Source organism: Barbus barbus (assembly GCF_936440315.1).
Source record: "Barbus barbus genome assembly, chromosome: 11".
Taxonomy (NCBI): Eukaryota; Metazoa; Chordata; class Actinopteri; order Cypriniformes; family Cyprinidae; genus Barbus; species Barbus barbus.
The window spans coordinates 22760948-22775712 of NC_136739.1; the positions used below are offsets into that span (position 1 = coordinate 22760948).

Consider the following 14765-nt stretch of genomic DNA (forward strand, 5'->3'; position numbering starts at 1 on the left):
AATCCACGTCTTTGTGATTTCCCAAAATTAAAATCTTCTTTGACAGTGACATTCTTGTAAAACGGAAATCAGAATGAAACAATTTAAGATAAAAAAAAAAAGTCAGAAAAGAGAATTCAAACTGGTCATCCACAAAGGCCCTTTCTCCTAACGTTCGTCAACCAATCAGGTTCAAGCATTCTACAGCCCCTCATATTATAATTTAACTTTTATTTGAATAAAAACAATACATATGGTTTCCACACTAATATATATTTTTTAAAGTTATAGTCAAAATATTTTTACAGTGCACACAACAAAAGTAATGTGTTGTTATCCACAATTGTTATAAAAAGTAAATAGGTCTGTAGAAAGACGTGAGAAAGAAAGGCATATTGTTTTAAGGAAATGCATATTTATTGATGTTTTACCAAAAAAAACAAAAACAAAAAAACGTGGTTACTACGCTTACCTACAAACAATAGCCTACCATGATAAGAAACCAATTATCTTATACAAACGTCGCTCATATGCAAATGTCTCAGAGCAATTGCGCCGTGCACGCGCAGCGTTCCGAAGAGAGCGCGCAATACTATCTTGAAGAACATCCGAAGAGAAAAAAGCACATCAGACTCTCCACGCGCTCCTGCAGCAGCCGGACAATCTGAAGATGAGCTCAACACACATAATAACCTTCCCCGCTTTTCTCCTGCTGCTCTACTGTAAGTGTATGATGATTGCATGTCTCATTATCTGACGCTCTTTAGTTTATGTTTTTCTGGACATTTAAAAAGAAAAATGGAACTTTCTTACTCTAAATGAAATGCTTTGAGGATTCTGAGGAGTGAGTTGGAAATTACAGTTCAAAACTTTCATGACTTTTTCATACTTTTCATTTTATTTTATTTTAATTCTACTCTACATTGTTTTTTAAAGTGTTAAAGTGCATAGACGAAATAGCATAATGTTTAAACGTTATTATATTTATAATTTTATATAATCAATTATTTATATTATGAAATATTATAATTCAATGTTTTATGTTTTTATAATTTGTACATTTTAATTACGTTTTGTTTTATTTTATTTGTCTCTCGTCACCACCAGCTTTGTAAATAGATGTGGTTCTAATAACTGTGTGATTGTTGTATATGTGGGTGTGTGTGTGTGTGTGTGCTCTTTCAAAGAGAGATGGATGCTTTGAGGGTCTGGATAGGGTGGGTGGGGGTCTTGTAAAACACTTTGTTTACACAAACTTCTCAAACCATTTGAACACATGAGATCCTGAGGGTGATAAAATGTCCATGAAGAAGTTGTCCAGATCTGAACTTTACTCTGATGTGGCAGGGACCCTTTCATGTCACTGCATGCCCCTTGACAGAATCCTTGTGTATTGGTCATTATCATGGAGATTATGGTTACCCAACATACCATGAGAAATGCTTGAGCCTGCTCAGTCTAGAGATCCAAATATCTGTAAACTAAATTATGTTTTTGCAAATTATATAACGTCATTTTTATATAAGAATGGATATTCAAAATTATGAATTTAGCTATAAAATGTTGACTTTTGGATAAATGTCATGTTTCAGGCCACTAAGTGCTATAGGGTTGTTAAATACCTTGTGGGGTGGGGTGGGCTGTGATTTTAACTCCAGTCCTCTTCCAGCTGAAGAGGTTTTAAGTTACAGCAGCATAGTAGGTCTTTGTATCTCTGGGTAAAAAGAGCCTCTGCAGCCTTCCTGTCTCTATTCTCAGCTGTTTTCTACTGTCAACACATCCAGCGGACTATAGAAAAGAACTTATACAGATAAAGGAAAGTGTTTTCCCTCACTTTCCTCAGAAGTGCACGTTTTTCAGAGTGTGAGGAGGTTATCAGGCTTGGTTTGGACTGCCACCCCCCACTAAACACAGACAGACTGTGTGAGAACATCCATCCATTACTTAAATTCCTACACATCCCTGTTCCTGGCACCACCAGAGCGGGGAGGGAATGTTAGTGAGCTTTCACATTTGAGGAGAAACTCATCTGTTTGTTCTGAAATCTGCTTTACTGTACTCCTCATATTTACCTAAATATTATACAATGTAAGAGGCATAATACCGGAAAAATCTAATATATCAGTCTCATTTAAACAAACATTCTGGGTTAAGTTAGGCTTATATCAACATCCTATGTGAGAGAATTTCAATTTGTCCTTATCAAAAACTCTGTGGGGCAAACATAACGATTCCCCCATAGTTTGCTATTATAAAAATGCTGTGGGAGGGAATTTTGGTAGTGAGTTACAACTTTCAAGTGTTAATATGTATCTTCCCTCTCCTCCAGTTCCCAGCTCAGATCCAGTTACTGTGACGACAAGCAAAGCCAAAGTGGAGGTACATGAAAACACAAGTAAGTTCATTAGTCTTCAGATAATCAGCAGGACGTATTTAGTTATATAAAAGCTTTCAGACCACATTGATTTGACACTTCTGTCTTTTCTTTGCAAAAGATGCTGTCCTGTCCTGTGAGTTCAGGACAGAGAAAGAAACGAACCCACGTGTTGAATGGAAGAAGAGAGGCAAAGATGTTTCGTATGTTTATTTTGATGGGGATTTTACAGGTAGGTTGTTGTTTTGCCCATTTCCATATTTACTGCAACTCTGTCCCTAACATGTCCCTCATCTTAACATTTGTATATTGCTTTAGATATTTTGACATTTTAAAAGAGGAAGTGTGGCATTTACATGACTTTTGGGAGCAAATTAGTCAAATTTTGGCTAAACTTGAGGTCAGAAAAGGTCCATTGTCAATAGTGTAACAATGCATAAGGCACACCTCTCACAGAAGTCACTTTAAAACCTGCAAGCTGCATCAGGAAATCTGCCCTCACAAGAAATTCCAGATTGCATGGATTTCTATTTGAAATAACTGATTCGCCCAGTAAATTTGATGGCACCTTACGTCTTTCAATGAATATTTGTTTTGTACTTTCATTACATATATTTTTCTTTTAAATGTTCTGACTTACTCTCATCATTACCAGGTTCATTTAAGGGCCGTGCATCCATCGATGGGGCAACAATGACCCTCCGTGGTGTTACACAGAAAGACTCAGGAGTGTATCAATGCGAAGTCACAGCCCGCCAGGACAAAATCAACCTGGGGGAGGTCACTGTCACCCTCAATGTGCTTGGTGGGAATGAAAATCTTCTTAATTTTTCAATCTTGTAATTTCATTTTCATTATTTACATGTGCAGTTGCACCAACAATATGCTTAACTCTTAGTCTTAAACATGACTTTTCTATCAATATGATAATGTAATGCAACTCTGTCTTACATGGACAGTCCCGCCACATGCACCGTCATGTGAGGTCCCAGAAACAGTCATGAGAGGATTTTCTGCGGAGCTCCGCTGCAAAGACAAACTGAGCGTTCCTGCTGCCACATACAGCTGGTACAAAGACAACAAACCACTTCACACTGCCAGTCTCCCTGAAATCAACTACACCCTGGACCCCAAAACAGGGACTCTGGTTGGTGTAGTGCTATAATCTCTTTTTTTTCACACTGACAAACTTTCATTTCATTTCATTTTCATTCAAATTAGCTAAAACTTTTAGCCTTTCCCCTGATAGCTAAGAAATGCTGCTTATGCTTGTAAGGCTTTGATGCTTTCATGACATGCAAGTATGATTTATATAGACTGTTTCTTTTCCTTTGCTTTTGAGCAGAAGTTCAAGGCGGTGTCAAAATCTGATGAGGGTCAGTATCGATGTGAGGCCTCCAATGGGGTGGGGGCACCAAAAAGTTGTGCAGGACGGCATATGAAGATAACTGAATGTAAGTTTAGTTCAGTTTGGTCATTTTAAAGAGTCCACATCACGAGAAATTAATTTTACTTGATGTTTTGAAATACTGTAACAGAGTTGAATGTAACATGACAATGTATTAAAAAAAGTCTTTAAGGTACAGTAGCAGAAAAACCCTTATGTTCTGTTGAGGTTGACTATACTGTTTTTGTTTGGGGACCAAGAGTCAAAAAGTAATGGCAATTATATTTCCTTATAAGTTCCTCTGTTTTACCACAAAGTAGACTTGTACTTTTCAAAAATTGTATTCTTTTATTCAGCAAGGATATAATGATCAAAAAGTGAGATTATTGCATAAATGTATCACTGGTTCCATAAAAATATTAAGCAGCACAGCTGCTTTCAACATTGATAATAATCAGAAATTTCTTGACACAAGTTATTGTAACTTGTAATATTTCACAATATTACAGTTCTTCCTTCAACACAATGTATCAACCACAAACCTTTGAATGGTATTCTAGTAATGTTGTTTCTGTTTGGGCTCATTTTGACCGTCATAGTTGCTTAGATGCCAAACAAAACATGAGGTTTAAGTCAAAAGGCTAGAGCGATGGTGGAAAACTGAAGTAGATTTGCCTCAACACCCTTGACTAACATAATAACTGGACAGAGTGTAAATGAATATCTGTTTGACTTGCTCTGTTGCAGTTGAGCTGAACATGACAATAGTTATAGCCCTAGAGGTGGGAGCGTTCCTGTTCCTCCTCTCATGCTGTGTTGCCATCTGTCTGTGCTGCAGAAGAGGGTGCTGTCGTTGCTGCTGCAGTGAGTACCCTTTCCTCAAACACAATCTAAATAGCCTATTTAACTTTGAAAACTAAAATTAATCTCAAATTTATACCAACAGAGAATAAAAGAGAGACTAAACAAAGGTACGTCTCATGCAGTATTTTTAATGCACTCTAACCTATAAGAATAATACGTGACAAACCATTAGGAACAAAACAGTTCTTTCTTTTCACTTTTCAGCAGAACAAAGACAAGCTATAACCCTCCAGACGTAAGTCTTTAAGTTTCCTATTGACAACTCATTAGTCAAACATTATAGTAATGGCACTAAAGAGATTTTTCTTTATAATAATGACTAGTCTTCATCCCGTTGTTCATCTCTCTCCTCAGCCGAGACACTACAAACATACACAATCCTTTGTACTATGAAGAGCATGCACATACTGGATAGCGCTGTGCTAAAATATGTGAATTATGTGACCTTAAAGACTAGAAAACCATACTACATCAAGTGCACTTGTATATGTATATGATTTGCTCTGATGGCCTATAAGAGCAGAAAACACGCCCCCTGGTGTTGAGGTCCATCCACAACAGACCCACAATTATGGTTAATCTCTGCTGTTTCTTTTGTACTACTGTATAAAGCTTTTTATTTTTCAATTCAAGAGTATTCATTTATTTTTAGATACCGTGTAGCATTCTAATTGTCTCATATCTGTTTGACTTCTCACAACCTAGAGTAGAAACTGTAAATGTTGCACTATTTCATTTTATTATGGTTTCAATCATCAAGCCACTGAGCATAGAGGCCAAACTACAGATGTGATGGTCCACTTAATTTCAGCGAAAACAAGCTTGACTCGTCTCAGGATGTCTCTAAGAAAGTCTTTTAGTCATCATACAATCAATATTTAGTTGAAATGAATCACAAGCGCCTTGACTTGTTTCTACGTGTTTCATTCAGAAGTATCATCTGTTGTCTAATTATGGGTATTTCTCAATGAAATTGGATGTGTTTATTAAAGGAATAGGTCACCTAAAAAGATTTGATGTTCTATGACATTTATGGAAATATAGCCTATTTTATGTCCCAAAGAAGAAACAAAGCTATACAGGTATGGAATAACATTTAGGTGTGTTAATGACAATTTTTTATTTTTGAGCGAACCATTCCTTTTACAACGTGTCTGAGCTTATTTAACTATTTGGTTTAGCTCATATGTGCCTCAAATCAACCAACAGTGTCTAAAAGAATAAATGTTTTGGTCTTCTGTTCCATTAATTGATGTGTAAAATAAATTAAATGCAAAATCCACACTCCACTGCAATACTGATTCCTCTTTTTTACACAGAAGTGAATGTAGCAGATACTTTCAATGTTAAAAAATGCTCAAATCAGTTTAATTTTCCAAGTTTATTTATTCATTGGCTTCAAGGCAGTTAATGGTCACATCCAAAAACAGTGGGGCATTTCTTGAAACATAAGATTACTTGAAAAGTCACAGCATTGTAATGTCCATCAGAAAGAGAATAAAATGTGCTTTAAGTGCACAAACACAATATTTGTTGTTTCCATGAGCTCTGGGGTACATAAATACATATGTAACAAGCATACAAATACAAATAAAAAATAAACATATACTGAGTAAAAGAAAACGTATAAATATGTATTTACATAAGTATCTAATAATGAGTCGATTTTCACATATAAGGTACTGTTAAAGACAACACATTCCGTTAACATGCTGCTGGCTATTATTTAGCACGAATAACTAAATAAATACCTGTATAGATTATATATATATAGTTAAAAACTGCCCAGAGTGGGGAGTATGTTGCTGTCAGTGGGCAGCGAGGCCTCCTGCTCATCCCCGCCCCCAACGCAATGTTGACCAAAAAACAGCATGAACATCCACTCAACTTATTAGCACACACTAAACTATAGCCTCTGACAGCCAGCTTGAGTGCGCAAAAACTCCAACACAGCACTTACTGAACGGGATAAAGAGGTACGTTTGGTCGCAACACTAATTCATCTGAGATAAACGAGGACAAAAATGAGACTATTGCATATGTGAGAGGTTATAAGCGAGACAGTTTTCCCGCTTTCTGCGTCAGCTAACTGTTAGCATCCTAAGAGGAAACAGAGCTAGCTGGAGTGCTAACAGAACTGACTGTAAGCCTGCTCTCTCACGTCCGACAAGCAGTAGGTTAACTTTATTCTGGATCATTTTAAATACATCAGTTTCCATCGAAATATGTTGTCGACGCGTATAACTCCGTCTTGTAAAACAAAGCGCGACTTTTCGTAAAAGTTAGCGCAAGCTGTCAGCGCGAGCTGATATTTAGCTCATTCAGGCGTGTCTCTCTCTGTCTTTCGTCAGCATAAGCTAAGCAGCTAACTAAAGAGGCCAGGTATACATACATATTCCATCCGTGATTGTACCTGCCGTAAACATTATATTCCGCTAGAAGCGCATAATTAAACACCGTGATGTTTCCGTCCGTTTATTCGGGCGCACGGCTGTTTTCGGAAGTCTGTCAGCCGCCGAGACTGCGGCCAGGATTTCCGGCTGCTTTTACATCTGCCCTTCTCTTGTTTTGTTTCCGTTTCTTCCATTTCCGTTTTAACTTTCCAGAATCAAAAGTCTTGATGTGTAGCTACCCCTGAAAGTTTCAGAAGTTTTAAAAAGTCGTCTTTTACGGCCAAATTTGCGCGTATATTACGAAACCCAAAAGCACTCCAACATGGCAACTGCGTTTGTATGGATTCGCGCGTCGTCTTCCCACCCAGTCGACGGTGGAAATTATATTAATAAAATATTGCGTTCAAACCCACACACGAAAATAATAAATGGATTGACCAAATCGAGGGCATATTTATTGAATAATGCGTCTCCTGTATTTAATAAGAGTGCTAATGTGGGGAAAGTGCCATGGTGGGCCTGTACTCAAACAAAGCCTCGGTGTTGCGTGAGAGTTTATTGGACTTCAGAGACTTCTTAGACCGCAAGAGTGCGTTAATCTGAACATTTAGTGACTTTGAAGCACATTTATATGTTTTGCATAACTTTGTGTTCATCAAAATGCTAAAAATAATTTAAAATTATGTATTTTTAATTTTTTTATTTTGAAGTATATAACGTTAATTAGGTAACACTTTGCAATAAGGTATTTGTTACTATGAACTAACAATGAACAATACTACTGTAGCATTTATTAATCTTAGTTACTGTTCAATATTTACTAATGCATTTAAAAAAATCAAATCTGTTAATGCACTGTGAAGTAACAAGTACAAACAATGAACAGTTGTATTTATATAAACTAACATAAATATGAATACATGCTTAAAATTCAAATGTAACAAATGCTCATTGTTACATAATATTAGCTAATGTTTCAACTAATGTTAACAAATGAGACCTTGAAGTGTTCCTGATAATTCTTGTACACTTTCTTGTGAGTAATTGCAAAAAAAAATATATATATATGTATTATGGATTTGCTTTATAGTTGGACAAGGAGTTGAAGGGATGTCAAAAAGTGAGACAGAGGAGATGATTGAAATTGAGATTGATGGACGGGAGAAACAGGAGTGTCTAGAGGAAGGGTAAGTGCTTTTTCTGTCTTTCTCTTCCTTTTTTCCCTTCTCTGTTTGATTTTAGAGGAATCATCTCATTGAGCAATGCATATCTTGTGTGTATGAAATGATCTGTTTCATGTGACCAAATGTCAGGATTGAGGAGCAAACCATCACAGCAGCTGAACTGATTACTCAAGACATTGACATCAATGAGCCGATCGGTAACCTGAAGAAGTTACTGGAGCCTCGTCTTCAAGTCCCGCTGGATGGATATGACATTTGTCTGCAGGACATCCTAGTATGTGCTTTTATATTAATGTAATCTTATGAGTGCACTCATTGTATTCATGGACTAAGCTCTTCACTTCCTGTCTCTGCTCTTTTCCTCATGTAGTTGCATCCTGATCACAGCCTGTTCGATCAAGGAGTGAAGACAGATGGCACAGTACAGCTCAGCGTGCAGATTGTCATGAAACAGGGTAACAGTTTACAATGAACTCATATTGTTGTTGGACAAATCTCAATTTGTCAATATGCCCTTCAGACAAATTTAAATATTTTGGTAGTTGACGTGTCCTGCGGGGTGACGTGCTGTTTTAAACAGCACTTTGCTAATTCTTTTGTAATCATGCATGCAGCTTTTACGAGCTCATATTAATTGAGAGACTACATGAGTATTTGCACTTTCAAAACACCAAGGAAGGACCATTTAATATGAATTAGGGATGGGAAAAAGATATTTAAAAATGGTGGAAAAACTTCAAATTAAATTATCAGCTACATAAGAGATAGTTTCCCTTATATATTTCATATAAAGTAAATAATAAGGTAAATCCTCATTAAAAAGTTATGCTACAACTACCAATTTACCTCAATAATAAAACATAAACTTGACTTGCTTGTGCGTTTGTGGTCTGTTTTAGGTGAAGAGAAATTGAATATTCTGGAAATTGTGAAGCCAGTGGAGACTGTGGAGGTGGTGATTGATCCAGACGCAGCTGCTGGCGAGGAAGCTCATCTGGTGGAGGATGGACAAGTGATTGAGGTGGAGCGAGCCGCCATTCCTGATGAGACTTCAGAGCAGGTGACCCGCTGGGCGGCCGCATTGGAAGGATACCGCAAGGAGCAGGTTCGACTGAACATTCCGTATGGTGAGTGTTCCATTGATATTAACATGTTTCAGAGTAAAATCTAAATATTTAATGGATTTTGTAGAAGAGTGAAGGCACATATGATGAGTACTATATTATCACAAACGCACTACTGTTCAGAAGTTTGCAGTCGGTAAGAGTTTTTGAAAGAAGTATCTTATGCTCATCAAGGCTGCATTTATTTAGTCAAAGATAGAGTAAAAACAGTACTGTGAAATATTGTTAAAAATAAGTTTTCTGTTTTATTATATTTTAAAATGTAATTTATTCTTGTGATGGCAAAGCTGAATTTTCAGTATCATTACTCCAGTCTTCAGTACCACATGAGCTTTCATAAATCATTCTAATATGCTCATTTGGTGTTTAAGAAACATTTCTTATTATTATGTGTTGAAATATTTTAGTGGAAACCATGATAAAATTATTTTATTTGTATTTTTTTGAGGAATAGAAGGTTCAAAAGAACAGCATTTTTATGGAATATAAATCTTTTGTTACATTGTGAGAGTTTTTACTGCCACCTTAAAAGGGTCATCGGATGCAAAATTCACTGTTACATGTTGTTTGAACATAAATGTGTGTTGGCAGTGTGACCCGATAATTATAAAAATTCACTCAGTGTTTTAATCTATAAATAATGTCCCCTTTTTCAAATCAAGCCACACAGACCAAAGCCGCTCCCACGATAGTTGATTGACGAGGCCGTCTTACCTTAGACCCACCCTGAGTGAGCTGTAACAGTACGACCGCCATTGTTTCGATGCTGGAGCAGATGTAGACAGGAATGGCTCCTAAGCGATTGAGGTGTTTTGTTGTTGGATGTAATAATGAACACAGCAGTCGTCATTTACTCCCGACATCTGAGCCGCTGAAGACGCAGTGGATTACTTTTGTTTGTGAAGGGAATGCGCCCCCTGATCTACCTAAATACGTCTGTGTTCACGCGAATCATTCGTGATCCAGCTTCACCTACAGCAGAAGTGAGTATAAGGGTTTTTTTATGAATCTTTGCAATCGCCTTTCCTAATAACGTGCTAGTTAGCAAGTTTCGTGGCTAAAGTCAACAGTCTCTCAGAGCACGGCTCGTCACCCCACAGAAGAGAGGGGCAGGGTCAGCAGAGCTCATTTGCATTTAAGGCAACATGCAACAAAATGGGCTGATGTCTGCAGAGCTGATTTTGACAAGGTAACAAGGGTGTTGTTTTACACTACCAGTAAGAAATTTGAACCAAAGTATGTTAGACTTTTCATGAAAGGGGTCATATGATGCGATTTCAAGTTTTCCTTTCTCTTTGGAGTGTTACAAGCTGTTTGTGCATAGATAAGATCCCTGAAGTTGCAAAGACTAAAGTCTCAAAACCAAAGAGATATTCTTTATAAAAGTTAAGACTTGTCCACGCCCCCCTAAAATGGCTCATTTAAACACGCCCCCACATGTCTACGTCACGATGTGGGGAGATTTTCATAACAAATGTCCAAATGTTTACGCAATAAAAGGGGGCGTAATTTTTATTCTCGCTGTAGTATTGTTGCTGCCACCGGCGCCATGTCGTGGAGACGCTGTGATTCGTTGTGAAAGCGAAACTACTTTGTTTGGGCTTCCAAAAGAGGACACAACTAGAAATCAGTGGTTAAGTTGTATTTACAAAGCTGTTCCAGAGCAGTACAACGCAAATATTCGAGTGTGCGCGGCACATTTTACGGAGGACTATTTCCTGAACCTGGCAGGAGAGTAACCTTGCTTGCTGGCTTGCTCAAAGGCTGTTTCTATAAAGCGGGGCAATTCCAATTTTGCAAGGACAGTCTGACGCTTCTGACTCACAGCCTGTAAGTACGTTTCTGCTACTGACGAGTCAAACACGAGTTTTGAGCTATGTAGATTAGTGTTTGTCGTTTGTCGTTTCTCCATTCACAAATGCAGACATGGTAATGTTTAAAAAGTAAAAAGACAGTATAAGTCATTATAATCAGTAATTATGTCCCCACTGGATGCAACAAATGCTTCGTTTGTAATGGGTTTTATTGTTTTAGTCTCGTCGGTGTTAGGAAACGCCATCACATTACGGTAAGGGGCGTAACATTTCTGTCTCACGCTTGAGGTATTCGGCCAATCACAACGAACTGGATAGCTGGCCAATCAGAGCACGCCTCGCTTCTCAGAACGATGAGCTTTGTAAAAATCTACGCTTTTCAAAAAATAGAGGAGCAACAATAATGTACAGTTTGTGGAAAATAATGTGTTTTTTTAACCTTAAACCGCATAAACATTGCATTACACCAAATACACAAAATTGTTCTTTTTAGCAACATCATATGACCCCTTTAAGACCCTAAAGAATCATATCAGCTTGTGGAAAATGGGCATCCGATGACCCCTTTAATCAATTTAATGTCTGAAATGCTGAATTTCTTAAAAAAAATTAATAAAATCTTACAGACCCCAAACTTTTGCACAGTAGTGTATGCATTTATGCTACTTAATTTCATGTTTAGTGAAACCTGAAAGGACAATGAATTATACAAGAAATCACAATTTATTTATTTTGTTACAACTCATATCAAGTTTACATCTGTTTTTTGGGTAAAGAAATGAACATGTAATACACTTTGTATTATTGTATTTAAAATATTAAATTCAGTAAATGCTGCAATAGATTTTCATTGTCAGATCTGTGCATTTTTACTTCCATTGTCTGTAGCAGTATCATTTAATGAGCAATGTGTGTCTGTTTGTCAGACCCGGTGCAGTGGACAGCAGATCAGGTGATCCACTGGGCAGTTTGGGTCATGAAAGAGTTCGGCATTGAGGAAATGGAGGTGGGTGGCATTCACATTCCCGGCCGCCAGCTCTGTGGTTTCAGCCAGGAGGAGTTCCTCCAGAGAGTGCCCAGCGGAGAGATCCTGTGGAGCCACCTGGAGCTTCTACGCAAGTGTAAGTTTTACAAAGGAAAGAAAGTGTATGTGGTGTGTGTTCTGTTCTCCCACAAAACCTTCTGTCACAATATCTTTAGCTTGTTTTCAATCTCTTTAATGATCTGTGCAGATGTACTTGCAAGTCAGGATCAGGGTCAGGAAGCAACAGTCACCATTGATCAACGTGAGTATCAGTAGATCCTGAATCTTGTCTATTTTTAAAGTTTCTTCTCCATTTTATCAACAAAAGCACCTTTTGAGTACCTTTTTGAATAACACTTTTTGTATAAACTGCATATGACATGACTTGCTTAAAGGGCAGTTTGTGTCTCTAGGCAACACTTAAGCTTTTCGATGAAAGGAGCATGTGTTGGTCTTTTGGGTAACACTGTTTCTTGATTTTCTCCAGCTGTGCAGATCATTCCTGCCCCTGTGCAGCAGGCTACACCCACAGCCATTAAGGTGATGAAGCACAACAAAACACCCCGAGCCCCCCGTATTTCAGGAGAGGAGCGCAGCTCCCCTGGCAACCGCACAGGTACAAACAAACAAATACAACAAATATGCATGTGTAAAAGCTCTGTATCATGTTTATTTGAAATAAATGCATGCAAGTGGTGTAAATGTAGTTTTTAATAATACATTTGATTTTCAGTATAAATTACATTTATTTATATTAGATTATATCATGTAATATTGATGATGATATCAATAATTCATTTTTTAAATTACTGTTCTAAAGTATGGGGCCGGTATTATGTTTTTTTTTTTTTTTTTTTAAAGGAAGTGAATACTTTTATTCAGGAAGAGCACATTAAAACGACCAAAAGTGGCAGTAAAGACTTCTACATTGTATATAAAACAAAATTGTATTTCAAATAAAAATTGTTCTATTAAACGTTCTTTTCTTCAAAGAATCAAGAAATTTATCACAGAATGAGTAGCGCAGCTGTTTTCATCATTAATAAAAATAAAACATGTTTTTGAGCACCAAATTAGCATATTAGAATGATTTCAGAAAGATCATATGAAACTGAAGCCTGCTGAAAATTCAGCTTTCCTATGACAGAAAAATACATTTTAAAATATATTAAAATAAAACACACTTTTTTCAATTGTAATATTTCATAATACTTCTGTTTATACTGTGTTGAGCATGCAATAAGGAAAATAAAAAAAAAACCTTCAACATTTTATTGGTAGTGTACAGACAGGTGAAATGTTGGATGTTATTAAAAATATTGTCTTTCATTTTATGGTGTATGGTGGAGCAGTATTTAACTCTTCTTGTCTTTCAAATTTAACATACTGTGGTGGTTCCCATGAATTATTTGGGAGTCATTCCTTAAATTCTTAATTTTTCCAAAAAACCCATACAAAGCAAAACAAGAATAAATGATTGTAGAATTGTTTCTGATTGTGCTGTATGTCCTCTCAGGTAACAACGGTCAAATTCAGCTGTGGCAGTTTCTCCTGGAGCTGCTGACGGATAAGGACTCTCGGGACTGCATTTCCTGGGTGGGAGAGGAGGGCGAGTTCAAACTCAATCAGCCTGAGCTGGTAGCTCAGAAATGGGGCCAGCGCAAGAACAAGCCCACCATGAACTACGAGAAGCTAAGCAGAGCTCTCAGGTGCGAGTCCATTTCCCCTCTCTAGTTTAGGTGCTTTTGGAGGGATGTAGCTAGTAATCAGGAATAATTTGATGTTTCAACAAGAACACTTCAACAAGGAAACTAACTCTATCCATCAATCTTGTCTCATCTAAACAGGTACTACTATGATGGAGACATGATCAGCAAAGTGCAGGGCAAGCGTTTTGTCTACAAGTTTGTGTGCGACCTGAGGACTCTGATCGGATACAGCGCCGCAGAGCTCAACAGCCTGGTGACTGAGTGCGAACAGAAGAAACTCGCCCGGGTGCAGCTGCACGGCCTCGGCCAGTCCGTCAACACAGTCACGCTGGCCACCGCCACAGGCCAGCCCGTCACCACAGTCACTCTGGCTGCAGCAGCTTTAGAGAAAGACAGTTGAGGAGGGAGTGGCTTGTTACTCCCAGCCAATCAGGAGACACGTTTAAGATGGGAGGAATCCGGGTTAAACATTTGACTTTGGGCAGGGTGGGAAACAGCGGGTTTGTAAGCAGATGTGCGCTTTGTTACGAGTGTGTGTGTGTATGTCTGCGTGTCCCAAAGATGCTTAGAGAGCGAGTGTATGTATGGATGTGAGAGACAAAGTATAGATGATCACGTATGAGCTTTGTTTTTGTACGCTTGTTCTCTGACTGCAGGGTAGCATTGGCTATATTTCCATTGTATATACTCTATGTTTTTGATAGCCACGTGGGCAGTGTATTTTGATATTTTCCATTTGTAAAGGATCTTTTCTTTTTTATTTTTGAGTGTCCAATTCCCTCAAGGTGAGGTACTTTTTACTGTCCACCAGAGGGCAATAAACAGACAGTTGTTTTTTGAATTGCCTAAATCTTGCATATTGCAGCAGCAATCAAACACACCCTTTGTTTCTGTCTTGTTTTGTGCAGCAAGC

At 37.7% G+C, this 14765-nt stretch overlaps 2 protein-coding genes across 5 annotated transcripts; both read left to right on the plus strand.

Moving 5' to 3' along the window:
- The first annotated feature begins 556 nt into the window (after nucleotides 1-556).
- On the plus strand, nucleotides 557-5897 carry LOC306877296 (junctional adhesion molecule 2A-like). Of its 2 annotated transcripts, none has more exons than XM_079428983.1 (10): nucleotides 557-701; nucleotides 2309-2374; nucleotides 2475-2585; nucleotides 3009-3158; nucleotides 3313-3500; nucleotides 3699-3807; nucleotides 4488-4604; nucleotides 4687-4711; nucleotides 4809-4839; nucleotides 4959-5897. In XM_079428983.1, exons 1-10 carry the CDS (start codon nucleotides 650-652, stop codon nucleotides 4995-4997), a joined length of 888 nt encoding a protein of 295 aa, XP_079285109.1. In that variant the 5' UTR covers nucleotides 557-649; the 3' UTR covers nucleotides 4998-5897. The 2 variants fall into 2 exon arrangements, with proteins under 2 accessions (XP_079285109.1, XP_079285110.1); XM_079428984.1 differs by having other exon boundaries at nucleotides 562-701; nucleotides 4812-4839; nucleotides 4959-5887.
- Nucleotides 5898-6396: 499 nt separating this feature from the next.
- Nucleotides 6397-14732, plus strand: LOC306877297 (GA-binding protein alpha chain-like). 3 transcript variants are annotated; one of them, XM_079428986.1, is made up of 10 exons: nucleotides 6397-6580; nucleotides 8088-8184; nucleotides 8311-8455; nucleotides 8552-8636; nucleotides 9081-9308; nucleotides 12046-12240; nucleotides 12352-12405; nucleotides 12631-12759; nucleotides 13660-13852; nucleotides 13991-14725. In XM_079428986.1, exons 2-10 carry the CDS (start codon nucleotides 8108-8110, stop codon nucleotides 14250-14252), a joined length of 1368 nt encoding a protein of 455 aa, XP_079285112.1. In that variant the 5' UTR covers nucleotides 6397-6580; nucleotides 8088-8107; the 3' UTR covers nucleotides 14253-14725. The 3 variants fall into 3 exon arrangements, with proteins under 3 accessions (XP_079285112.1, XP_079285113.1, XP_079285111.1); XM_079428987.1 differs by lacking the exon at nucleotides 6397-6580 and adding an exon at nucleotides 6723-6777 and having other exon boundaries at nucleotides 13991-14732; XM_079428985.1 differs by lacking the exon at nucleotides 6397-6580 and adding an exon at nucleotides 7190-7586.
- Nucleotides 14733-14765: the final 33 nt, after the last annotated feature.

Bases quoted from the DNA above. Each gene is read 5' to 3' on its own strand.
- LOC306877296 (XM_079428983.1), top strand. From the start codon at position 650: ATGAGCTCAACACACATAATAACCTTCCCCGCTTTTCTCCTGCTGCTC. The intron at 2,375-2,474 runs GTAAGTTCATTA...TCTTTGCAAAAG, and splicing joins GGAGGTACATGAAAACACAA to ATGCTGTCCTGTCCTGTGAG. The intron at 4,605-4,686 runs GTGAGTACCCTT...TTATACCAACAG, and splicing joins GTGCTGTCGTTGCTGCTGCA to AGAATAAAAGAGAGACTAAA.
- LOC306877297 (XM_079428985.1), top strand. From the start codon at position 7,508: ATGGTGGGCCTGTACTCAAACAAAGCCTCGGTGTTGCGTGAGAGTTTA. The intron at 12,241-12,351 runs GTAAGTTTTACA...TGATCTGTGCAG, and splicing joins CCTGGAGCTTCTACGCAAGT to ATGTACTTGCAAGTCAGGAT. The intron at 12,760-13,659 runs GTACAAACAAAC...ATGTCCTCTCAG, and splicing joins CTCCCCTGGCAACCGCACAG to GTAACAACGGTCAAATTCAG.